The 27,088-nt window shown below is 47.1% G+C and overlaps 1 protein-coding gene across 3 annotated transcripts in view; it reads right to left on the reverse strand.

Moving 5' to 3' along the window:
* Window positions 1-27,088, reverse strand: part of ETS1 (ETS proto-oncogene 1, transcription factor) — a 66,935-nt gene that overhangs the window by 7,440 nt on the left and 32,407 nt on the right. For 2 of the 3 annotated variants that reach the window (XM_008142552.3, XM_054712459.1), the window contains exons 2-6: window positions 26,210-26,329; window positions 20,663-20,863; window positions 17,345-17,422; window positions 16,148-16,396; window positions 11,538-11,798 (exon numbers count right to left, since the gene is read on the reverse strand). In XM_008142552.3, the coding sequence (XP_008140774.1) occupies window positions 11,538-11,798; window positions 16,148-16,396; window positions 17,345-17,422; window positions 20,663-20,863; window positions 26,210-26,329 (909 nt within the window). The remainder of the gene's footprint in view (window positions 1-11,537; window positions 11,799-16,147; window positions 16,397-17,344; window positions 17,423-20,662; window positions 20,864-26,209; window positions 26,330-27,088) is intronic. The other variant, XM_028146922.2, reaches the window with a different exon arrangement.

A 27,088-nucleotide genomic window follows, 5' to 3' on the forward strand; every position in this document is an offset into this window, starting at 1 on the left:
CCGGACCCTGGTCGGGGCTCATGCAGGAGGCAACCAAACAATGTGTTTCTCTTACACTGATGTTTCTCTCTGTCTTTCCCTCTCTCTAAAAATCAATGGGAAAATATCCTCGGGTAAGGATTAACAACAACAAAAAAGCTGTTTGCTGTTCAATGACTCCAGTTATCTGTTCCCTGTAAGCAAGAACCAGAGCTTACCATACCATGTTCGCAGTGCCACGTATGGTCTCTGGTCTCTGACACGTGCCCAATAAACATATACTGAACTGTATGACTGCAACAATCCCCCCCCACACACACACACACACATCCCAGAAAAAGGTGTTAGGACTTAAAAAGCTCCTCAAACTGCTTCTCTCTCTTAAAACTATATTTGGGACCAAACAGCAGGGGTGACTCCAGGCTCCATTTCATCAACACGTTCCCCCAAATAAAAACTACCACACCTCCTGTCCTTTGGGGATTCGTTTGCTACTTTAAGAAAGCTAATCTCTTCAGCTTGACTCTCAAAGTCAAATCAAACACCGCGTTTATTTTAACCTATGAAACTCATGGTTGGTCACCCTTGCAACAGGGCTGCCTCTACCCAAAGAGCACACATCTGCCAGGTGCTCCTGACGCAGGGGAACGGGCCTGGCTGCCCCTCCCTGCCACCCAGGTGTCTACCCACAGCCAAACGCTGGTGGCGAAAACAGAACACTCAGCTCCAGAAATGACCCACCCACATGTGCATAAGTAGAAGAAAAGACTAGAGCTCAGGACTCTCTGGGACCTGGGCTTCTGGCTTCCTCTCAGACTACTCTCTGTCGGAGCTCCCAACTCTGAGGGTGGGGTGGGTGACCCCAGAGTCTAAGCATCACACCCCCCTTTCGGTCAACCCCCTTCTAAAGGATCATTCACACAAAAAAATGTCCAAAATCTCTCCATGTCCATTAAGTCCCTGGTGAATGAAGTTTACTGACCCATTCAACAGAAAACATCCTGGCAGTTTCCTGCCCTGTGGACCCCAAACTCAGTCTGAAGCTGTACAAACCTTCTGTCTGGGACTGAAAAAGTCAAGGGATCTTATTGCTGGATTGTCTGGCAACCAAAGCAGTGGGAAGATTTTTTTTAAAGAAAAAGAAGGGCAGGATTGCTTGATACTGTGCCTTTTCCTATTTCTTCTGAGGTATGCCTTTCCTTTGCCCCGACCCCGACCCAGTCTCATCTCAGCTCCAACATGATCCATGTGCAGTACGTTCTACAACGAGCCAACAGGCCTTGGTTTAATGACTCACTGTACAGTCAATGTGTCCTCTACATCTGATCCCTTATCAATGGCTAGTCACGCAAGGGCAGCAATTGGGGACATAAGCTCTAATAATTCAACCCAGAACCACAAAAAAACAGACATTCTAACAGGTACCTGAAAAACCACTAACATAGTGATGTTCTAACCAGCATCCAACAATGGAAACAAGTTAGAAAACAGCTCTACAAACAAAACCACCCTCTGATGCCAAGTCTATGTGTGCTGACACGTGAGACCAAAAGATAGAGGAGAGAGCATCAAAAAATAGCAATAAAGCAGGTTAAGCAGGAGAGGGCTGAGATGACAGCAGACCTCATCCTACAGAATTAAAATAGTCCCATGCCTTCGGGAGAGCCCAGAATGGGAGGCAGGGGTCCAAGGCTTTGATCCAAATTTCTCCCTAATTCACTGTGATCTTAGCAACTGATTCAACTCTCTGGCCTTTAGTGTTCCCAATCCTAAACTGCCCCTGCTCCTTCCTACTTCATAGAGATATAAGTTAAATCTACATCATGAGAATATGTATATGTGTACATATATATGTATATGAATATAAATTTTTTTACTGCAGTGCAGAACAGTTGGGAACAATATAAAATACAACAATAAAATTAAAGAGAAGAATAAAGCAATAGAAAACATATTTCCAATGCAGACTTTTCAAAGAAAGACAAGTAAAAGAATTCAAAAGAAAACAGCAAAAGCACTAGCTAAAATTTAATTCTTCTTCCAAGAATTAAATTGGCCTTTTATATGGCAACTTCGAAAAAGGAGAGAGTAGGAGGCAAAAAAAATAAAATAAAATAAAATACAAATACAAAAGATGAAAGCAGGTGAGTGTGAAATGCTCTCAATTCTGCAGTTAAGAAGGGCCGGTTGAGATCTGCCCGCGTTAGGAATAACCGAGAAGTCCTGACTCTAACTCAAAGTAAGTAGGCCCCCAAAGAGCAGATGCAAGCTGCTTTGCAAGTGAAAGTATGACAGACATTTATGGTTTGGGGAAATCTTGGCCACAGACAGACTTATATCCTCTTTCCTCCAATGTGCTTTTTCTTCCCTAATCATGTATGCTCCTCGCCAAGCATGCTCTGCCTGGTTATTATGGAGGGCTGACCGAGTTCAGCAGCGTTCCCCACAAATGTCAGCAGTTTGGCCCAGAGGTAGACCCCGTCAGCATTCAGGGAAGGTGAAGCACAGAGTCTGTCCAGCCATCCATGTCCAAGGCAGGCTGGGCAGCAGGCCCCCCTGGTTGGTCACAGACTGGCCTAGCTGCCCCTCCTGGGATGACGTAAGGGAGGCTCACTGTGGCATCTGCCTGGGGCCTGAGAATGTGACAGTTACACACTTCAGTGTGTGGAGAAAAGACCCTTGTTTTTGCTCAGGCTCCTCACACCTGCATGCGTTCAAGCACACGTGTGTGTGGGGGTGGCTGCAGGAGAAAGGAGACTGTTTCTCTCTTAAAGGGGCAGCCTGTATTCAAATGCACCTGCCTCTTTCCCCTAAGCCCAAGAACTCCGTCTAACCAAGTTCAACCTGCCCTCAGACACAGGCTTGGACAGCGAGCCAGTGAAGCTCAAGTCAGGAAGTGGGTTTCCTTAGAGCTTTGCCTCCTGGTGTCTTCTAGGTAAGCCATTCTTTCAAGTCACCAGAAATGGCTTAGGTTTGGATTTGAGGGTACAGGGTGAGAATTTCCTTAAGACACCAAGGCAATACTTTTTCTAACCAATGTAACTGAAGGAAAGGTCTCCCTACACGTAGCCAGGTAACAGGAAGAAAGAAAGATGCGCTCACTGGTTGGGATTAGAAAACAGGACTTAAAAACGCTGAAGCCCAGGTCTTTCTCAGATCTCAACGCAGCCTCTGGAATTCATTTTATCCGAGGGGCAATGTCCCCAGCACCTCAAGGATGAGAGGAATGACTGGTCAAGCATCTTACAATTCTTGGGGAGGTGAACCAAGACTGAATTCTTAAGTATTTATCCAGCAAATAATTTCTGAATACCCCTCCAATATCAGGCATTGAGGCCAGATGGGGATGAATAACAAAAGGGAATGTTAATAGTGACAAGAGCCTGGAGGTCACAGAAGAAACACCTTTTCTGTCCCAACCTACACGTGTGAAGAAGGCCTGACCAAAAACCTAGCTTTGAGAGGCCTTCACAGAAACTGTGCCCACCTCGGCTCTGAACGGCACACCCTCCACAGAGCTGTGCCCTCTGCACACCTTCCCAGCCAAGCAAGTCCCATCCTCATCCGGAGTTTAAACTGTCACATTCACTCGCCATAGGAGAACTTTCGCTCTCATTATCTCTCAGGGAGAGGTGAGTCACACGTCAGGCAATGCACTTGGTTAGTTGTAATCAACAACATGCTGCTTTCTGGAGCCTATCGTGGGCCACCAAGAGCACTGAGATTGACCTTGGTCTTGAGTCCTGCTCTACAACTAGTCTGAGAAGAGCTGGGCTGCCCTGATTTGACAGCCTATGTTTGGTAGTCAGGTAGGATGGGGGTCACACGACCTACGGCAGCCATGACAACGAGCTACTCGGGTCTCTTGCAGCAGGGAGCATAACTGACTGGATCCACCATGTCCACACCAAGGTCAAGCTTCCTAGGGTCTGCTTCAGCCAGGGACTGAGCATTTTTGGAGGCATGGGCCCTTTCTGAGAGACATGGAGCTCCTCCAATGGGCAACTTTGACCAGCGGATTCCCCACCAGCCTGGCCAGACCTTCCTAGGGATTGAGCTGCAGTTGGAGGCTCTTCCCACCCCAGTCTCCTTCCTTCCCTCTGTCCTCTAACAGGTAACACACCTGAGCATGGTCTAGAGGCCCCCTGCCTTCCCTCGCTCTCTCCTACTTTTAGAGCAAGTCTAACCAGGTGTTGACATCAGCTCCTCCACAGACCCAAACAAATACACTGCTGACATCGGATGTGTCCCTGCTAATTGTCCCACTGTGGAACACTTTGAAAGGCATCCGCTTTGTTGTTTGCTGTATGACTGTGGACTAGTCCTCTTCCCCCTCTGAACTTCAACTCCCTCATTTGTACAAAGAGAACACAGAACCTTCCTCATGTGGCTACTGGTGACAGTTGAAATAATTTAATGGATATGAGAGAGTCTAGCAAACAGCGGCAGTTCTGTTCAATAGCAGAAATGACCTAATCTGCCATTAAATATCTGCTGCACCCAGGACAGTGCCAGCAATGACTGGAATTCTGTACATAAAACATATAGTTCCAACCACAAAGCATGTATGATCCTGGAAAGACAAACAGGTTGGAGGATAATATGGAACAGTGGTAACAACCGGCACCCAGAGAACTCTCCTATATGCCAGCACTATTTGTGGGTGCGTCCCATAACCTAGTTCATTTCTCTCATCTATTCTAGGAGAGAGGAACCATTATCATTCCCATTTTGCAGATGAGAAAACTGAGGCACAGAGATGTTAGCTTGTCCAAAGTCACACAGCTGGTCAGTGACAAAGCCAGGACACGCTCAGGACGACTGGCTCCCAAGTCCACACTCTTAACCCTACTGATCCAGCCCCTGGAATAAACCTGGTTAAACAGCATGGGTGGCCAGAAGGCATACCCAAGTGACAGAGTGGGCTCGGATAAACACCCACCCTGCGGGCGTCACGTGAAAGACACTTTATGGAGAACAGGGAACAGGGGACCTCTGCTTTCCACGTTTTTAAAGACATTTAGAAAAAAAGACTTAATAGTGAGGCCCCGACCACGTGATCCTTTTCTACAGGTGGCAGATGATGAAGAGAAACTGCCCAAAAGTGAATCAGAAGGCAGGAGCCATGACCCTGCCCTGCAGGCAACAGAGGAGGCTTCTTCTCCCACCCAGGTCAGAGCTTGCCAGGAGTTTTTCCCACCAACCCCATTCCTGAGCAGCAGGGTAGCCCATTTCTCCAGGGAGACCCCCCCACCTCACTGCACGCCCCGCCTCAGGACCTACCATCAAACAGCACAGAGGACCGGAATCCCCCGGCTCCTGGGACGCTGGCTGGCAGCAAAGCTCCACTCGGGATCAGGGGTCTGGCTGGCGTCCTGCCACCTGCCAAGGAAGGGGCCTCTGAGCCAGAAACGGGGAGACACTCGGTTGCTGCCTTTCTCATTTCTAGCTCTTTCCCTCCTGTCCACTCAGATGCTGCCCAAGGATGCTCTATGCTGAGACTGATGGCTTCCCGCAAGCCCATGGCCAGCTCACGTGCCTGACCCGGGATCCCTGTGAAAGGCATGGGCTGCACAAATGGGCATCTGAGCTCTGTGCCCACGTCAACCAGTTGGTTCTCCTCGACTGTAGTCAGTTCGCTCTATCTTATCCCAACACTAGAGGCCCGATGCACGAAATTCATGCAAGGGGCTTGGCCCTCACATGCGCAGCTTCGTCCGGAAGGACATCCAGACGGTCGTTTGGCTGTCCGGTCTAATTATCATATTACGCTTTCATTAGTATAGATTTCTGCAGGGAGGCTATCTTCCAGTTTGGCTCAGGGAATAAACCCCCAAATTAAAAAGCTCTATCCTGTCCCTCATAACCAGAGGTCCTCAAACTACAGCCCACTGGCCACATGCGGCCCGCCGAGGACATTTATCTGGCCTGCCGGGTGTTTTTGCCGCCGCTGCCTGTCCTGCTTAGCAGCTGACTTAGCAGTGTGCATAGGAATTTGTTCATAGTTTTTTTTTTTAAACTATAGTCCGGCCCTCCAACGGTCTGAGGGACAGTGAACTGGCCCCGTTTAAAAAGTTTGAGGACCCCTGCTCATAACAATGCTGCCTCAGGATAGAATTCTTTTTACTCTCCTGTAGAAATCCACATTGCCCTGCTAATTTTCTTTGGTGACCCCACTCCCCTTCCTGATCAGCAACTCAGGCGCATGCCCGAGTTCCCGGGCGTGTCTTGTGCCTGAAGCCCACCGAGCTTACTTTGCAAGCCCGCTTTCCTCCAGAAAACGGATTCCAGGCAGCGCTCACTGCCAAGTCTCCAGTTTTATTCTGCATGGAAGGGCTTTCAAGGACTTCCTTTTGCAGTCAAGTTGTTTATTTTCGAGAACATGTTTTAGCAGTAGCGTAGGGTTACTGACCCCTAAAACTCAGCTACGAGCCAGAAGGCCCAGGTTCTGGGCTTGTTGGGACTTTCTCCTTGTGTGACTTGAAACTTGCTCCAGGGCCTTCTACAAAGTGGCAAGAAGACTTCTTTCAGGCCAGAGCATTGGAGAGGGCCTGCAGGGGAATGTCTTTTTCTACAAGACCGGTACCTATTTCTGTCTCCTGCCAAAATATTTGGAAGTTGAATTCCAGTTAGTCCCCAGTTTAGTCTTGAGGAGACTGGGGGTCTCTCTAGTCGCAAACCCCACACAGCGCTGTAAAACATAATACCTTTACAGTTCACGAATGGCTTCGGGCCTAGCTTTCCTCAGACTCTGGGGTAAAAAAGAGACCCTAACCCCTTCACTCACCATGGCAACCCCAAGCGTGGGGATACCCCTGGATACTGACAGCAAGAGCATTCCCACCAGGTAGGCTCAGTAGCAATCCCAGAAGGGACAGGAATGGGTTCCTTATCTGTGGCAATGCCTGGCAATTCGTAATGGAGTTGGACATAGGCGACTTACAGACCAATAACTCTGGACGAAAGCCAAAAACTAGCCCTGCCCCCTCTTCCATTTTGCTAAGTCACATACATACAGTGTTAATTGGTGACTATGGGGCCACAAGGCCCCTGATCTGCTCTGAGGAGGTAACTGAGATAATAACCCGTGAGTACTTTCATTCCTTAATATGGAGACAAAATTCATAGGCATCTGGCACTTTGGATCCAATTCAGGAGCTACCATTCTGTGCCGGCTGCAATTAGGTGGCCTTGAATAAGTCCCTTTTTATGCCTCAGTTTCATCATCTATAAAATGGGGCTGGAGGGACAGAAAGAGAGAATACTAGTTGACAATCCCGTATGTGATTCTATACCTACTGAAACCGATAGTAAAAATCAGAGAGGCCTGTGTTTTTTCTCGAGAATCCGGAAAGCATTCTGCTTAGGTCGACCAGCTAGCTATACAGAAAACACTGGGCCGCCTGCCTCCGATTGTCTTCTTCATTAGGTGCAGTTCATAATGTATCCTCGAACAAGAGAAAAATGGAGCTTTCTGATTGTATCAGTTTGACAACCATAGGCAGTTCACAGCAAGGTAAGAAGACACATTTTGGCGGAAGCCAGCATTGCATTTGATGTATTCTTAAACTCGGCTAACAGGCAGGCTTTCAAGCCATGTTATCTGCCCCCACATCTTGACCTAATTTAACAAGTTGCCATGGGAGCCCAGTGAAGGCTGATGCAATTTTCTTATCTTCGGAGGAAGAATGTAACTGTGCAAGAAAATGTGAAAATTCAGTTTCTAACTGATTTCCACACGTACAGTGCAGTGACTAAGACATCATAGGCAGAAATAAAATGTGTTTCTTTGAAAGGGATATGGATGGAGACCTAGGCTCCTAGTGTAAGGGTAGGAAAATGGGTTCTGCTCCCAGCTCAGAGAAGCTATACATGCATCCTTTCATTCAGGCCAAGGAATTGTGACGTAAGGGTTCAAGTGCTCCTACTGTGTGGCCACACATACTTCGGAGCAATCAACATTTAAGGGAGTTGGGGGAGGCAGGGAGACAGAACTTGAGATAAAAAAAAATAGTAGGTGTGACTTTTACAAGCAATAAAAAGGGTTGCCAGCACTTATACAATGATTTCCACCTTCTCAATTATTTTTTTTCAAACTTCAGCTCATCTTAGCATGTCTGCATAAAGCGAGAGACCCATCTGTGTTCCAGTCACCACCTGCTCTTTGGGCGGTGTTGGGGCTCACCTGGTATGCTCCCTCCCCTTCCCCATTCTCTAGGATGCATCTGAAATGAGAAGGGGCCACAGTGAGGGCTCCAGAGCCAACACCCACCACCTAGAATCAGTCTGCAATGTGGGCAGGAGACGCTCACCAGACATTGAGCAGAGAAAAAAAGCCATGTGGGCTTTCCACCCGATCTGCCTAGCAAATCCCGGCCTTCATAGAAACCACAGCAATAAGAAAATCCAATTCAAGTCTGAAGACAATTACACTAATATTGAATTGGACAAGATAGTGAACCCTCAAAAGCTTCTAGCACTTATCTGCACTCAACATGTGCTTGGAAACATTTGCTGAAATAACTGATTTGCTACCATTAAGCTCTTCCCCTCGTCTATGTCTAGCACAATGTCTAGCACTTATTTGTTTAAATTAATCGATTTGGTTCAATTACATTTTCACAGATCTTCTACCACCAAGATAAGGATGAGCACTTCTCCTTCGCTAAAAGTAGAAAAGGGTACAAGGTAAATTTGCCTAAAATCACACAGTGTGTTACAGTTGGGAGGGAGTGTGAGGGACTTCCGTTTTCTGGGCTATTGTTCTCACCGTGATCTGAAATAGTATGAAAAATTAAACCTACAATTATAGAGAAGAAACAGCTGAATGGTAAGATCCTTAAAAACATTTTTTAATTCAAATGACTATTTTAGTCTTTGAGACCTATAATCAATAGTCACCCTCCCTTTTCTTCCACTTACTGAATGTTTTATTCTGAGAGAGAGAGAAAGAGGGGGGATCAAGGGAGGGAGGGAGAGGAAGAGGAAGGAAGGAAGGAAAGAAGAAGGAAGGAAAGAAGAAAGGAAGGAGGGAAGGAGAGAGGGATGGAGGAAGGGAGGGAGGGAAGAAAGGAAGGAAAGAGGGAGGGAGGAAGAGAGAGATGGAGGAAGGGAGGGAGTGAGGGAGGAGAAAAGGGGCATCTATTAAAAACAATATATCCAAATAAGGGATCAAACATAACTCAGACCTCCAGGACATTATTTATACTTGTGATAAAAGAGCTCTTGATGCTTTATCTGTTTGTCCCCGAGTCTGGACTGCCAGAGAAGTCTCACAGGCAGCCTTTGGTGTTGGCTGTCTTGACTGTTCATGTCCCTCATTTGTACTTCACACTCATTCCTAGTCCTTGGAATTTCCAAGTCATCTCTGTCCTTCTCTCCTCAAAACTGGGACACTGGGAAAGATCCCCGCTCTCAGATCATTCTTGTCAAGGTTCTAAAACCATCTTAGACAAAACCCTTTCAGTCACTCTTGTAGACTATTAGCTCTGCAGGCATCTCCCATGTGGAAATCCAATAATATTACATGGCAACACTTGCTGAGAAGTTCCTATTTGAGGTGGAAATCGGGCTTTTACCATGTCTGGAGGCATCTAGACCTTTGCTGTGTGGCCATGGACCCTTACCAGAATCTCATCCCATGAAGGCTGACCTAAATCCTAGGGTTTTCTTTGGCCAGAACTCAAACTTTAGGACTTAAAGTCAGTTTATTTAATCTCATTATCCACCAAACTGCCCTAACTATGGAAATTAACAGAATCACATCTGTACCTAAGAGAGAATGATGGAAACTGTTGTGGGAAAAGAATTATGGTTGTGGGTATGGATGATGGTTATAGCGGAGATTATGCCAGAGTGAACAAAAACACCTCTTTAATAAGGAGAAACTAAGCTGAGGATGTGTACTGGAAGTTGGGGTGGAAGTTGTAGAAGACTTGGCCTTTATGCTTGGGTAAATGACAGGGCATGGTTTCTCTGCATCCCAAGAACAGAAGCCAGCGTGCCCAGTTGGAGATGCCTACCACCTCCAGGGCCCACAGAGTCATCGTTCAGCCACTGAGGCCTTTCCTTCCTCTTCCAAATAAAGGAGCATTTCTCCCTCCATCAATGAATCCAACTGGAGTCTAGTTCTTCAAATACCTAAACTATCCTTGTAACTACAGAAGCCAGAACGTTTATGCATCTTGAAAGAGACTGAATTTACTTTTCCCCACTCCCAGGGTCATTAACAGGAATGGGCAAACTCTCCAGGAGTCTGCTCTCTGGAGCTGGAAAAGGGGGTCCCTTCAGAAGTAGCGCGTTCCCACACACGAGTGACCTTCCAGCAAAGGCCATGGGGGACAGTGTAGAAAGAGCAGAGGAGGGGAACTTTAAGTTCCTTTCTGGCCCCTGGCTCCATAGAGACCTTGTCACTGCCTGAAAACACAGACGCAACTCCTGGGCACCTGCGCATGCCCTGAACAGCACCACGGGGCCCACTCCTGGTCTCTGAAAAAGGAGTGATTTCTCTACGCAGCTGAGTTGCTCTCAGAGGTCAGCACTTTTTCTAATAAGAACTGAGGCTTCCTGACACACAGTGAAGATGTAGTTCACTCTTCAGCAACCTCCACAGAAACACAGATGTTGCTGCTTAGCTTCATCCACACCAAGGGTCCCCCCACGTGGCAACCTGGCCAGGGTGGAGTACCTGACAAGAGAATCGAGGCCGAGGCCCCAGATGAGTGATCCACTAACACAAGCTGCACTCACAACGCAATTTCTAGTTTTTAGAAAACACTACCATCGGACAGGAAGGATCTGAGCCCCGACACTATAAGGCTCCTTGGGTAGTTCCCATACACACACTGCAAAGGTTTCCGGGGTCGGGCAGCAGCTCATGTGGACAAGACATTGTTTGGCTCTAGTACCAGATTCTCAATCGAAGCCCAAGCTCTGAACATACATCTCCCTTCCTCTACAGTCTCTCTTCACTCACCGTAACTTCCACTCCTGGGAGAGAACCCGTCATAAAGCCAAGTGAGGAGAGAGGGTTCCTGGCCAAGACCTGGCAGAGTTCAGGTGCCCAAGGACACTCTTGCCATCTGAACAGCCCGCCCAATGAATGCTGCACCACAGCGGAGGCCAGGTGCAGGCCACGCAGGGGTGCCTCCTAGAGCTGCTGCTGCTGGTTCTGTATTTTGAAAGACCTCCTAAGAGCCGGCTCGAGAAAGGCCCTTGATGCTCGGCCACGAGGCAGAGTTTCCGGAGACGCCAACTTCACAGAGTTCCCTTCCCCCAGATATGGAAAAAGACCCAAAATATACGTGTGTTTTTTTTCTCCTACCACTCTTGGAAATGATCCCTTCGAATAGAAGGACACTCTTTGCTTCCAACAATCAATGGCTATTCATAAACAGAGGGGCCTGAGAGACTGACCAGACCTCTTCGAGTCTTCTCCCCACTCCCCGCAAAAAGAAAAGGCAGGCTTCGGTGTTTGGGACTACGGGCCCAGGGCCCTCCGCTGAGCCCACCCACAGCAGCACGCCCACCGAGGCTCCGAGGTAGGGGCAGGCGCCTACCTGTGTAGCCAGCCAGGGCAGCAGCAGGAATGACAGGCTTGTCCTTGTTGAGGTCAGCACGGTCACGCACATAGTCCTTGAAGGTGCCCTTGGGATTGTGGTTGGGCAGGGCGGCTGGATAGTCCTCGGAGTCGAAGCTGTCATAGGAGGGGACGCGCTGCAGGCTGTTGAAAGATGACTGGCTGCTCCAGGACTGGGTGAGGCGGTCACAACTATCGTAGCTCTCTATGCTCTCAAAAGAGTCCTGGCCCCCGAGTTTACCTGGAGGTGAAGGAGGAGGTGGGAAGAAGGCAGGGGAGGAGGGATTGGGAAAAGACAACTGTAAAAACCCTCGGAGTGAGGACAGATCGCTCATCAGACCCGCAGGAGGCATGGAAGAAGGGAGAGGCCGTGGGGACGGGAGCTGTGGGTTGGCTCGGGGAGGAGGGGCTGGGCTGGCTGCAGCGTGAGAGCCACTGCCCTGCACGGTGCTGTCTTGTTCTCCAGGTCCCAGGATGGAGGTTCCTAGCCACGGGCTGCTCCTGCCTGTCAGAGGGAGACAGCGGTGCTTGGGACCTCGAGAACCCTGGAGCCAGAAATCTAAAAGCTGAGGCCCACACATGTTCTGGTGGGTTTCTGGCTGATGCCTGAGGCTGAATGAGTAAGTGAAGAAATCGAAGCAGTGCAACTCAACTCCCTAGTCCGACTCAAGCCAATGAGATAATTTCCAAAGGCCCAATTTGGCAAAATAGTTTGGTCATAAGAAAAAAATTCCATTCGACTAAGAGCAGATTGACCTTCCTTGACCTTGGAGCTGAAGTGCTATTTTTTAAGCATTTTTTCCAAATACTATTTTAAAATGAAATACAAGTGCTGCCTCTCTGTCTTTTCAAATAGAGAACGAAGTAATGGGATGCTTTTTCCAGGAGATTAAAAAAGAAAAATATATGGTCACTCTTCTAAACAGAAATCCATGCTGCTGATTCTCTCCAAGTACAACTTTGGACTTGAAATTTGTGCTTCATTGGGGAAGCGTGGGCAATTAAAAAAACAAAGGAGTTGATGAAAGAGTGATTAAAGTCCACAGCGATGTCAGAAATCCTTTACTCTCCCAGTTGCTTAAAGCATTCTTCACTGACCACAAGATCATGCAAGTTCATTAATTTCCCAAACCAGGTTGTAAACAGCTGCTATCGTTGCATAATCGCTCCAAGAGAAATTTCCATTGGCAAAAATGCCATTGAAAAGGGAGGCTAGCAAACAAAAATTGGAGGAAAAAGAGCTTGAAAGGGCTCGCAGGAATATTTTCTAGGTTCTACTTCCAGATGCCTTTTAGGCAGCCTAAGTTAAATCCTGGGTCACTAAAGGGTCACCTCGATTCAGCACAAGTCACGAGGCAAAGGATGTGACAAATATCTGTATGTAGAAATACCTACAAGTCAACTCTCAACTGCTCAGAGCTGGCTGATCTGCTACAAGTTTAAATTCCAGAATAAGGTTGGCCAATACCAACCCATACCAGTGTGTTTTTGGCACATTCTCCCTTTCCTTAATAGTAGAGATTGGCTAAAAAAAAAAGTGAAATTCAAATATTTAATTTTGGTGTCCAAACCAAAATTAATAAGGAAAAACTAAGTTGGGGATTTTAATTTTTTTTTAAATCCCAGAATAAGGGTATTCAGTTAAATATGTAATTTTTATATAATCCACTGTTGTAGACTTCCTGAACCTCTTATCCTCTCCAGTACTGCTTCTAACACAAAGGTAGTCATTTATCTACTGCTTCTTGGACCTTCTTCCAACCATCCATCCAAAGAAGGGTATGTCCAGAAGGCAAACTGAAGAGCTTCATGGCGTTACAGGCCCTGCCTACCCAGTCCACTGTCACACTCACAACTTTTGATAAATGAAGGACTTGCCCCTTCCAGAAATCCACATTAAAAGACTCCAGAAAACAACCCGCAGCCAGAGTGCAGTACCCTCTTTTTAACAGATCAGGACCTTTTATGGCGTCTCGTAAAAAGCTATCTGTCTGAATGGTCATTCAGTGTCTCTGTGAGACAAACACACCAAAAGCCGACAAAAGAGAATGTACGTTTTCAGAGAGAACACCCCACCAAGTCACCCATACTGAGGGCATATCCATACTTAGGTCCCACTGGAATGATTCTATCTTCATCAGCCATATTTCTTTGGGGAAGGCACGGAGGCCAGGATTTCCACAAGCAGACAGCTGCATTTCCCAGAAGTCCCAGCGAGCAGGACACTAACCTGGACGAAGCCACTCTCTGGCATCCTCCCAAACATGAGCTGGAGGCAACTCCGTGGAGAGCTGCGGTTTACAGCAGTGAGCTGCTTTCGTTTTAGCTCCGTTTCACAATCCTGGAGCGAGGGACCTTTGTTTACGGGCATTTTCTCCAAAAATGGGTTGAATCCAACTAGATTAGACACTCGCCTGTGCTACTGGGCTGAGGCAAGGAAGCACATGTCCTCAAGGATGTCCACTGGCTAACTTTCCTGAGTCTCAGCGAGGTCCTTCCAAAGCCACCTGACTCCCCCAAGCAGACCTCAGAGCACTCGCAGCAGATGGAGTGGCCCCCCAGCAGCCCTCTGAACAGACTGGCACAACCACAGCTCTCAGAGTCTAAGGAGGTGGGCCAGAGAAGCACTTGGTATGCAATAATGCAGCCTATGAATAGTTGTATTCATAATAACCAGCTAAGAGTGATGCTTCCAGTCTAGACCAATCACACCACGTCAGATTCAGTCAGCCCTCGGAGTACAGAAAGCAGCCGTGGGCAGGAGAGTCTGGCCCCCAAGTCTGTGTGGTCTGAAGCTTGGTGTGAGGGAAGGAGAATGAGGCCAGAGAGAAATACCTCACGCCCTTTGTACGGGTCACTATCTGCTCCACTGTTATTAGTTTGGGGTTGGAGAGGTGGCGGGGACAGAAACCAAGAACCAAGAGAAGGAGAAGCAGAGACAATTACACAAATGCAAAGCCAGATGCAACTGAAAAGCATGTGACAGCAGCTCTGCCCAAAGTTACAACATGGCTGAGCCCCAAACCCACAGGCTCGGCCTCAACACACAGAACGTACAGAAAGCCCCATAGGAAAGGGAGCTGTGTGAATGCTCTGACCTGCCCCAGCGGGGGGCGGGGAGGAAGGATCCGCAGGCACATTTGTGTATGTATTTAAATAGACATGCACCCAAAAATAAAGAGTCAGAAAAGGGGAAGGCATACTGATCCCACCCATCCCCTTCAGTTTGAAACACAAGCAGCCTGGGGCCCGAAGCAGAGAGATTACAGGTTCTGATCTTGCTGGGGACTTTCCCTGAGCAGGCCCGCTGGCTGCCCGGAGGCCTGCCAGGAGGAAGTGTACGCCCGAACCCTAGAAGAAGATGGCAAGGTATGCGGCCCAGGATGCCGAAGGGGGGGGCTCTTCGAAGCGAAGATGCCTTTTGCCCCTCTCCAAGTGCCTCCGAGTCTCAGGGCGACCACTGAGCAGAAGTCACCACTAGGCCAGCCAGCCAAGGCCTCTGAGCCCTCGATTGGGCTTTCTGCTGTTCCTCCTCCTGCTTGCAATTCCTTCCCATTATCTATGGGAACAGTCATCCTTTAAGACTGTTTAGAACTCAGCCAGTTCTTCCTGGAGGAACAAATCCCTCCTTCTGATGGACTGCACTTGTCTGGGCAACAAAACCATCTGCACACCAATGGACGCAAAACACTGGGGAGTGAGGGCATGTATGGGAGTGGGGTGGGGGTGGGGGGCAATGGTAAGATATGTACACATATAATACCTTAATAAAAAAATGAATAAAAAAACACCCATCTGCACACTTTATGAGGGTGGCTGCCCCTCCGGGGGTTCAGGTCCTGATCTTAAAATTCAAGTGTGTTTCACTTTTGTTACTTTAAAAAGTCAACCAGCTCAATTCTGGAACATTTACTTCACTGTCCGTGAATATTTTATCAATGTCATAAGTCATGTCAATAAGGACACCTTCTTAGGAAGCCTCTAGCCACCTCTTTCCTCGGTCCTCTAGCTAAATACACGCTGTCACCACACTGCTGATGACCGGTTCCAAAAAAACTACTGGTTAACCATCCTGTATCTTCCCAAACTCACAGACGGCTCAGGAGCCCAGGCAGAGCAGCAGATGTCATTCAGATTCCAGGCAGTCTGACCCAGAATGCTCTGGGGCATCAGGGCAATGCGAAACTAAGCTTTCAGGAGGGTCACCTGAACCGTTTTTGTTGGATTGTGGCTTCTGTAAGCAAAATCCTCTTTAAAAAAAAATAATCATCAAGAACAACTTAAACAGCAACCACATCCAACTAGTTATTCCTTGGTTAAAATGTCTTGCGCAAATACAGAATGGGATTGGTCATCCTGCCGGATTTCAATTCTAACCTGGAACCCAGGGTCATTGTCCCATGCTGATGGGCGTGGCTAAAGTCCCAGGGTGGAAAGTTCTTAACATCCACACAGTCTCAGATGGAAAGGCTGAATGAATCTCAGGAGTACCCAGGGCCCATCGTGCGGGGGAAACAGCAGACCTGAAAAACTCTCCACGTTAGGGAACTCTTGGGAACCAAGAGCTTCTGGAGCAGAAATCTGACCTACCACGACTGGTCCTCCCCATGCACATGTTGTCTGGCGTGACGACTTCTTGTTTGATGGCAAAGTAGTCCGTCTGCAAGGTGTCTGTCTGCAGAGGGTCCCGGAGAATGACCGAGGGGTAGTCGTTCTCATACTTGAGGGAGAGGAGCTCCTCCGAGCTGATGGGATGGAGCGTCTGGTAGGACTCTGTGATGAAGCTGGGCTCTGAGAACTCCGAGGGAGGAACACACTGAGCATGCTCGATACCGTAGCCTGGAAACAGAGCGAGGGTGGCATTAAAGAGGGGAGAGCTTTGTACCTACAACAAGCAGTTCTTCACTACTGACACCCGTCCCACAATGTGTCACAGGCCAACTACCGTAGAGAGTAAGAGGAAAATATTTTCAATGAGAAGGGCCTCGGGGCAAGGTAACCTTGCTCCACTTCTTAATTGCTAGGGCCCTTGGCAAGATACCTCCCCTTTCTGGCTTCATCTCTTCATCTCTAAAACAGGGATGATGGCGATCTTGCTTGGAGCGTTGTGATAAAAATCAAACAAGAATATATATGCAGAACGCCTACCAACATTTCTGGCTCAGGGTAAGCTCTTACTCCATAGAACTTACGTTGTTCTTAGAAGAAAAATCACAATAAAGTGAGAAAACAAAACAAAAACGAAGCTGCTGAAGAGTCCCTTTGGAAGCAAAACCAGAAGAACCCTGCACTAACTCTCCCTCCGGCCCCCTCTGCGGTACGGTTAGGTGTCCTGCACGAGAAGGGACAAGGTTTTATTTTCTGTGCCAGATGCAAAGCCCGATCTGGAACGGATCTGAAGCTGCATGGCCCACTCTCCAGGGAGGATTTCAGAAGAAACGCTGTCAGATCCACGCGTAACAGGGAGAGAACAAGGGCCATGACCAGATCCCTAACCCGATCTCCCTCCGATGGCCCCACAGCGCACAGGCTCCGACAGGAATGGCCGCAGCTCTCTGCGCTACTTTCAGGCTGATGGTATCAGAGGGAGGTCCTATGGGCAGGCGCTTGCAGGTCAGGACAACATGCAAACAGGCTGAAGCCTTGTGCTTTGCGGGGGGGCAGGGGAGGGCAGATAAGGAAATATTGTTTGCCATAGAATTACCATGAAGGAGCTTGAGCTCAGTTGGGACAGGGCTCCTTCCCCAATGAGCAAGAAGAGGGGAGAAGAGTGGCGGGTGAACTTACTAATGAAGTAGTCCGAGGTATAACGGGATTCTGGGTAAGTGGGGTTGACTCCATTCACTTGATAGGGCTTCACATCCTCTGCAACACACCGGGGAGGGGACGAGACAGAGAGGTCAACATGCGAATGCTGCTTGGCCCAATAGGACCTCGGACGCAAGGAGCACAATGATCTCAGCCCCTCTTCGAAGAAACCTGCCTGTTCCTTAGCCCAGCTGGGCTGTGAGTCCGCCCTGACTGGGGCTTCATCTAAGGATGAGATCACAAACGTATGGCTAAGTTGACTATTTCAGTGACTGCAAGATGGGAATTCTTATCTTGGAAAGAGCAGCAGTGGGTGATCCCTACGAGCTGGGGAGGCATTCCGCCCTCGTTCTGATGCCTGCGTGGACCACATTTGCATCAAGGGCTACAGGGCAGCTTGGGCAGGTCCCAAAATCAGTCCCCGCCACTCAAACTGATCAGCTCCAAAGCTTTTCAGAAATATATTACAATCTTTAGCCTGGGCGGTATGGCTCAGTGGTTGAGCATCAACCTATGGACTAGGAGGTCATGGTTAGATTCCTGGTCAGGGCACATGCCCAGGTTGAGGGCTTGATCCCCGCCATGGGGATGTGGAGGAGGCAGCCAATCAACGATCCTCTCTCATCATTGATGTTTCTATCTCACTCTCATTCTCCCTTCCTCTCTGAAGTCAATAAATATATATTTTTAAAAAATCTTCAGGCAGGTAGATCTTCTAGCCTCCATTTCTTCTAACAGGGGTCTGCTTTTTGTTGTGTACTTTTTCCATTGCCCTCAGGCCTAGCTAAGGAGCAGGACGCCAGGAAGGTCACTGCTGGGTGAAACAGGGTGTTAGCAGAAGAGCCACCTAACCAAACTGTTGCCAGGAGCCAGCTTCCCCGGGAAGGAGACAGGAATGCAGATGGAGGTAACTGAGCCCAGAAAGGCTCTCTGCTGAACTAAGGGGAGCTCGCAGGCCGCCCAGCTACCCTGGACTCAAACCGCCTGGCCTCTGCCCATTGTGTGGCTGGGTCTGGTTCTATTTCCCTGTCAGAATCAGACACAGACAGGGGTGCTTTGGATTTTTCCTCGGGTATCTGATAGCCCTGTTGGGAGCAGAGGCTGCTGGGAAAACAAGTTGATGCCTGCACAGAAAAACAGTTCCCAGTGGAGATAAAGTGATTACACTTTGCTTGAGCAGCTTATCAGATTGAAACATCCCCTGTACCTCTGGCCTTCCACCCCACCCCACCCCAAGCAGCTATGTTCTTTCTGTGCTTTCTGTGTTGCTTTCGTTTCATCACAGAGCCTCCGTAGAAACCTCTCGCTCAGCTCTTCAAGGGCCTGAACACAGAGGGTTCTCACTGCCTCTCTAATAGAAAAAGGGCGGGAGGGTCCAGCTTTGCCCTCGAACGTACTCAATCATTCCCTCGGGATCCTGAATTCCCTTGTTAATATTTTGCAAGAAGCTAGGTCAAGCCTCTCTTGGGGACCAGAAGCTCCCCCATGAGCCCATATTATTATACAGAGGACACAGGGCAGGAAATTAAATTGAGAAGGCATAGGTTTAAGGAAGTGAGTGATGAAGAAACCACCTAAGCTGTCCTCACTTCGCAGATGGGGACACTAACAGTGCCTGCCCTCCCATGGCTCAGGGCTGCGATGGGAACCCACAGGGAAAACGTAGTTTAAAGCACTTAGATTGTTTTCTTTTCTCTTTTTTTTTTTTTTTCTAGAAGAGAAGGTTTAATAATTGATAAAAATGGGCAAAAATATTCAAATCAGAAATGCTATAGAATGTGTATCACGAAGTCAATACTTCTCAGTGAATAGGGAAGGTGACAGACTCCCTCAATGAAAAAAGCAAGAGAAAGGTCGGATTTTTTTTTTTTTTTTTAAAAAGACCACCATTAAATAAAATGCTTCAGTCAACATGATTTTTGTTTTAGCGAGGATATTGCAACTACCACTTAAAGTTGGTGGCACGTTCTTTAGCAGATCATTAAGGCAACATATTTAAAGGAAAACAAGGAGGTGCTATGTAGGTATTGATTATAAACGTGATCAGAGGCAGGGTGACACTCCAGGACCCCTGGCCACGCCATGGTGAGACGTAGAGGAAACGGATGTATTAGCAGAAGATATTTGGGTGACACGATCTGATAGGACCCACAGGTGAGGAGCCAATGGTCACATCAGACCTGTGATGAGCTTGCCGTGTCTCTCCCTCTAAACACAGGCCGCTCACCTCCAACAGGTGTGAGTGGGTGTGTGTGCAGCCACAGGGGGAACCTGTCTGTGCTTTGGGAAGGCTGTGCGGCTGCCCCCAGTCCCCAGCCGGGGCAGCCGGGGCAAGAGCCACCTCGTTCTTGCCCGTGTGTATTTATTTATTTTTCAGCAGAAGCTGAAGAGCAGGGGAAAAGGGATAACACTTCTGCGCCCAGAGGACTCTAATTTGGGCCCCTGTGGAGCACGGCAGAGTGGAAAATATCCTTAAACAAAGGAAGGTATTATACGGAGTAAAAGTGCTAGCCCCGAGCTTTGCTCCCAGCCCCCAGCGTCCGCGCCAAGGGCTGGAGCTGGTGACCACAGGGAAAGGGTGGGCCTGGGTCACAGAGGGCGACCGGCTTCTAGGCTTACAGTCAGCTGGAGGGCACCGCTGACTGCTGGTAACTGCCATTTATTTTAAGAAGAAATTCAGAAAAATAAGCGCAAAAACACCCAAGTTTGCCGCCTGCTGCTGTTTCTATCCTCAGCCAGGACTGTGGTACATGAGTCACTTGGTCCAAAAAGGTTGGAAGAGACTAGCAGGGGAGGCCATGTCATTACAAGGTTGCAACACAGTGTCCTGACGTGACCCCGGTTCCTGCTCCAGATGCAAAGGTAGGCCAGCTCCTGCCGTTCCAACCCGGCCAGTGGGCAGGAGCCTGTGGCATGAACCAGCTCGGAGACGCTAAGCTTCCTGGTGGGCAGGGCCGGGCACCGTGCGGCCGCGGATAAAGGGAGTGTGCACTGAGGTTACTAGGAACAAAACAGCCCTCGGAGCTGGCTGTGAGCTCTGCTCCTTGCAACAGTCCTGAGTCTGAGATAAGGACTGGGCTCACCATTTTGCAAGAAGCGTCAGGAGTGCAATCTCGCTAAAGCTTAAAATTGGAACCTCCAATACAGAGAAGAAAAAGAAACTCACGTGGATTGAGCACCTGTCCTGGCATGCCTTAGACCCTCTAGGCTGTGATGGGGCACCCACAGGGGATGGCAGGGATGTCCCGCCACCTGGAACAGGATGGATTCGCCTGCCTACTATCCACACACATGTACCTTTCTGCAGGATCTCCAGATGTTCCCACAAGATGTCCCCAACGAAGTCCGGGGCCAGCTCGAGGAAGCAGTCTTTGCCCAGCGCACAGAGCGCGGCTCCGTTCATGCAGAACTTCTGGAAGTCCACGCCCTTCAGGCTGAACTCGTTCACAGCCCACATCACCCAGTCCCGCACGTGGGTCTCTGTCCACTGCCGGGGGTCTGCGGGGAGAGAGCACAGGAGGACCCAGCGCGTCAGGCCCCGAGCTCCAGCCCGGGCCTCGGAGAGGACGCCGAGGAACCGAGCTTGGCTGAGGATGTTCTCTGATGGAAAGATCCGGGAAGCACAAGCCCGCAAATGCATGTCTTGGGGCACCTTCCTCCTCCCCACCTCCTCAGCTCGCCAGCTAGGAGATCACAATCATCGGCCAAAGAGGAACACACGAGTGTTTTCCACCCTCCATGCAGACAAGCTTTCCAAATTGTCCCATCTCACAGCCTGATTCCCATTAGACTTTTTGTATAGCCCAGGATAAGGATCAGATGAGTCCTTTAAGAGCAATAATAACGAAGTCACGTTTGCTCTGGCGGTTACACTCCCCTCTCCCTGCTCTTTCCTCCTACAGGGTACTGGAGACTGTTATGCTTAATTATTTTTATCTTAGCTAATTATGGTTGGTACTAACCGTAGCAATTAGTTACAGTCAGTCACGGGAATGGTGCTTAGTAAGAACAACATTATTCGGGTGCCTGTATTAAACTACATCCCCATACTAAAGGGAGAAATCCAACAAGAAGAAATAACTCTGGTAAACATATATGCACCCAATACAGGAGCACCAAGATACATTAAAAAACTCCTGGACGATATCAAAGGAGAGATTGACAGTAATACAATCATAGTAGGAGACTTCAATACCCCACTATCACCATTGGACAAATCCTCTAAACAAAAAATCAGCAAAGAAACATCAATCCTAAATGACTCACTAGAACAGATGGAATTAATCGACATCTTCAGAACATTTCACCCCAAAGCCACAGAATATACATTCTTCTCAAGTGCACATGGGTCATTTTCAAAGATAGACCATATGTTAGGACATAGGCAAAGTCTCTCCAAATTCAAGAAGATAGAAATCATATCAAGTATCTTCTCAGATCACAGTGGCATAAAACTGGAAATCAACTACAATAAAAACAACCCAAAGAAATCAAACACTTGGAGACTAAACAGCATGTTATTAAACCATGACTGGGTTACCAAAGACATCAAGGAAGAAATAAAAAACATCATGGCAACAAACGACAATGAAAACACAACAATCCAAAATCTATGGGACACAATGAAAGCAGTCCTGAGAGGGAAGTTCATAGCTCTACAAGCCTACTTCAAAAAACAAGAAACAATGGTAATAAATTACCTAACCCAACAACTCAAAGAGTTAGAGAGAGAGCAACAAGATAAGCCCAGTGTAAGCAGAAGGAAAGAAATAATAAAGATCAGAGCGGAGATAAACGACATAGAGACCAAAGAAACAATACAAAAGATCAACAAAACCAAGAGCTGGTTCTTTGAAAGGATAAACAAGATTGATGGACCTCTAGCCAGGCTCACCAAGAAGCAAAGAGAGAAGACCCAAATAAACAAAATCAGAAATGAAAGAGGTGAAATAACAACAGACCCCGACGAAATACAAAGGATTGTTACAAAATACTACGAACAACTCTATTCCAACAAACTGGACAACCTAGAGGAAATCGACATATTCCTAGAAAAATACAACCTTCCAAAACTCAATCAGGAAGATTCTAAACAGCTCAACATGCCAGTAACTATGGAAGAAATTGAAGCAGTCATCAAAAAGCTTCCGGCAAACAAAAGCCCGGGGCCAGATGGCTTCACAGGAGAGTTTTATCAAACTTTCAAGGAAGAACTAAAACCTATCCTCCTCAGACTATTCCAAAAAATTCAAGAGGAAGGAACACTTCCAGGCTCCTTCTATGAAGCCAGCATCACCCTAATACCAAAACCAGATAAAGACAACTCAATGAAAGAGAATTACAGGCCAATATCCCTCATGAACATTGATGCCAAAATCCTCAACAAAATTCTAGCAAATCGGCTCCAGCAGTACATCAGAAAGATCATACACCATGACCAAGTAGGATTTATTCCAGGAATGCAAGGATGGTACAATATCCGCAAATCAATAAACGTGATACATCACATAAACAAATTGAGAGATAAAAATCACATAGTCATATCAATAGATGCAGAAAAAGCATTTGACAAAATCCAACACCCTTTCTTGATAAAAACTCTCAACAAGGTGGGAATAGAAGGCTCATACCTCAACATAATAAAAGCTATTTATGATAAACCCACAGCAAACATCATACTCAATGGGCAAAAACTAAAACCATTTCCCCTAAGAACAGGAACAAGACAGGGATGCCCACTCTCACCACTCCTGTTTGACATAGTACTGGAAGTATTAGCTATCGCAATTAGGCAAGAAGAAGAAATAAGAGGCATCCAAATTGGAAAAGAAGAAGTGAAGCTGTCCTTATTTGCAGATGACATGATATTGTACATAAAAAACCCAAAAGATTCCATCAAAAAACTAATAGACTTAATAAATGAATTCGGCAATGTAGCGGGATACAAAATTAACGCCAAGAAATCTATGGCTTTTCTATACACCAATAATGAACTTACAGAAAGAGAGACTAAAAAAGCAATCCCATTTACCATCGCACCAAAAAAATTAAGATACCTAGGAATAAACTTAACTAAGGAGGTAAAAGACCTATACGCAGAAAACTACAGGACACTGAAAAAAGAGATAGAGGAAGAAGTAAACAGATGGAAGAACATACCATGTTCCTGGATTGGTAGAATCAACATCATTAAAATGTCCATACTACCCAAAGCAATCTACAGATTCAATGCACTCCCCATCAAAATACCAACAGCATATTTCACAGACCTAGAAAGAACTCTCCAAAAATTCATCTGGAATAAAAAAGACCCCGACTAGCCTCAGCAATCCTCAGAAAGAAGAATAAAGTAGGTGGGATCTCAATACCAGATTTCAAGCTGTATTACAAAGCCACTGTTCTCAAAACAGCCTGGTACTGGCACAAGAACAGACATATTGATCAATGGAACAGAATAGAGAACCCAGATATCGACCCAAACCACTATGCTCAATTAATATTTGACAAAGGAGGCATGAACATACAATGGAGTCAAGACAGTCTCTTCAATAAATGGTGTTGGGAAAACTGGACAGATACATGCAAAAAAATGAAACTAGATCACCAACTTACACCATACACAAAAATAAACTCAAAATGGATACAGGACTTAAACATAAGACGGGAAACCATAAAAATACTAGAGGAATCCACAGGCAACAAAATCTCAGACATATGCCACAAGAACTTCTTCACTGACACTGCCCCTAGGGCAATGGAAGCTAAAGAGAAAATTAACAAATGGGACTACATCAAAATAAAAAGCTTTTTTACAGCAAAAGAAACCATCAACAAAACAACAAGAAAGCCCACTGCATGGGAGAACATATTTGCAAATGCTATCACTGATAAAGGTTTAATCTCCAACATCTACAGGCAGCTTATGCAACTCAATAAGAGGAAGATAAATGATCCAATAAAAAAATGGGCAACAGACCTAAACAGAATATTTTCAAAAGAAGACAGAAGGAAGGCCAAGAGACACATGAAAACATGTTCAAAGTCACTTATTATCCGAGAGATGCAAATCAAAACAACAATGAGGTACCATCTCACACCTGTCAGAATGGCTATCATCAACAAATCAACAAACAACAAGTGTTGGCGAGGATGCGGAGAAAAAGGAACCCTCGTGCACTGCTGGTGGGAATGCAGACTGGTGCAGCCACTGTGGAGAACAGTATGGAGTTTCCTCAAAAAACTGAAAATGGAACTCCCATTTGACCCAGTAATCCCACTCCTGGGAATATATCCGAAGAAACTAGAAACACCAATCAGAAAGGATATATGCACCACTATGTTCATAGCAGCACAATTTACAATAGCTAAGATTTGGAAACAGCCTAGGTGCCCATCAGCAGATGACTGGATCGGAAAACTGTGGTACATCTACACAATGGAATACTATGCTGCCATAAAAAAGAAGGAATTCTCATCATTTGCAGCAACCTGGATGGAAATGGAGAACATTATGCTAAGTGAAATAAGCCAGTCACATGATCTCACTCATTTAGGGATAGTAAAGAACATTATAAAGTGGTGAACAAAAAGATAGATACAGAGACAGTAAAGCATCAAACAGACTCAAAGTACAGGGGGAAAGTTTGGGAAAGGTGGGGGAGTTATGAAATCAAACGAAGGACTTGTATGCATGCATATAAGCATAAACAATGGACGCAAAACTCTGGGGGGGGAGGGCATGTGTGGGTGTGGGGTGGGGGGGGTAATAGTAAGATATGTACACATATAATACCTCAATAAAAATATTAAAAAAAAAAAAAAAAAAAATTAAACTACATCCCCTGCAAAGTGCGTCCATAGCACAGTCCTCGCACTGCCCGGCTCCACAGCACAGACCCTGCATAACCTTCCCACGGGGCCCGAGCTTTCACGTGGCCACAGCAGCCAGGACACCTGAAGAACTCAGATGGCGGCAGGTTGCAGGGCCCACACACCTGCTCTCAAGGTCACCCCTTCCACGGAGCAGGCGCCTGGACGAGAGGCAGGTGGGGATTCACTTTATCCCACCTGTGACCCTAAGAGGATGCTGGGCGTTGCCGTGGGCAGAGGCTGCGGTAGAGCAGCACACCCGGGAGAGGTGCCGATCCATTCACAGGCTCTGCCCGGGGCCTGGTTCCCACAGGGCTGCAGGCCTGTCATGACGGCTCTCAAGGCAGCCTTGCTCTTACTCAATAGCACAGTGTTCTTCCTGCTCGCAGCTATTCAGGAAATGTTGCTGCGTGAAGGCTTAAGTGTTCCCCGGTCAGTTCTCCTTTCTGACAGCCCTAGTCCCCTCGCATTCCTGAATAAACCCTTTCAGAGGAGAACACCCAAGGATAAACACACTGCACCACAGCGCACGGACAAGAACAGAGCAATCAGTACATTCCAAGAAACGGAGCTCAGGGAGCTCACCCAACGGCAGCCCGGAACGGCTCTGAAACCGTGATTTTTTTCCAAAGTGTCTGTATGGGGCATCACTTGAGGAGCTTCAAAGCCACTGGTGTTCCCAGCAATTGTGATTTAATTGATCTGGGACAAGACCCGGGCTGGGGACTTTTTTTTTTTTTTTTTAAGATGCCGCATTTAATGTGCAAACAAGTTTGGGGACAGTGCCCTACGACCAAGGTGGCAGCGAGGAACCGGGTGATGGAGGTCAGCACGTGTGGGCGACTGTTCCAGCAGACTCCGCCACTCCCTGGAGCTGCAGGCTGTGGCCACGTCTGCCTACCTCACACTGCAGGTGGGAAAAGGAACCTCCCCCCAAAGCCTGCTCCCAACCTCTTTCCCAAGGACAGAGCGTACCTTTTGGAATCCCCAGTCTTTGCTGCTCTTTGGAGAAACCGCTGAAAGTGGCTTTCAATGCCTGAGACATCATTTCTTTGCTGCTTGGGGTTAGTAGTGGGACATCTGCACATTCCATATCTGTAAGAAAAAACATCACGTGAAGAATTAAAACTAAATAGGTGATGGCTCGTTCTGCAGTATTGTACAAATAGTACATCATTAGATTCTACACCTAGATTAATATAATGATATATGTCCATTATATCTCCATTTTAAAAAAATAAAAATAAATAGGTGATTAACCACCCATAAAATAGAATAGGGCATGAATGGTCTGGAGAAGGCAAACTGAAAAATCACTGTACTAACAGCCTCACAGGGGCAGGTAAAATGGGGGATGGAGGGGGGTCCTTCTCAAAGTTTGCTAGGCCCCTTAAAAAAAAACTGACTCTAGCCTAGACTGTCCTACACCCCTGATTAACAAAGTATGTTTATTCTTTCTGTATAGCTCTACTAATTCCGCCACAGGCCCTATTCATCCTTCAAAATTCACAGGGAGGATTAATGTTACCGCGTCCTTCCAGTTACCTGTGAAAAGGAAATAATACTCATCTATTCAACAAATAATTATTTAGCACTTGCTATGTGCAAGGACTCAGAGAGACAGCAATAAACAGACAGAAGTAACCCCCCTCCTCCTGGAGGTGGAGATCAGATTCTGGCAGGAGATACGGTCATTAAAAAACGATTTACACAATTAAATGTCCAAAACGTTACTAAGGGCTTCAGAGATGTAGAAGATAAAATGTGAACGTATAACAGGAATTCCTGTTGGTCTGGAGAAATCAGAGAAGGCCTCCCTTAGGCAAAGAGAAAGACTTTTGACTTGAGATCTAA

Source organism: Eptesicus fuscus, chromosome 23 (assembly GCF_027574615.1).
Source record: "Eptesicus fuscus isolate TK198812 chromosome 23, DD_ASM_mEF_20220401, whole genome shotgun sequence".
In the NCBI taxonomy this organism is placed as follows: domain Eukaryota; kingdom Metazoa; phylum Chordata; class Mammalia; order Chiroptera; family Vespertilionidae; genus Eptesicus; species Eptesicus fuscus.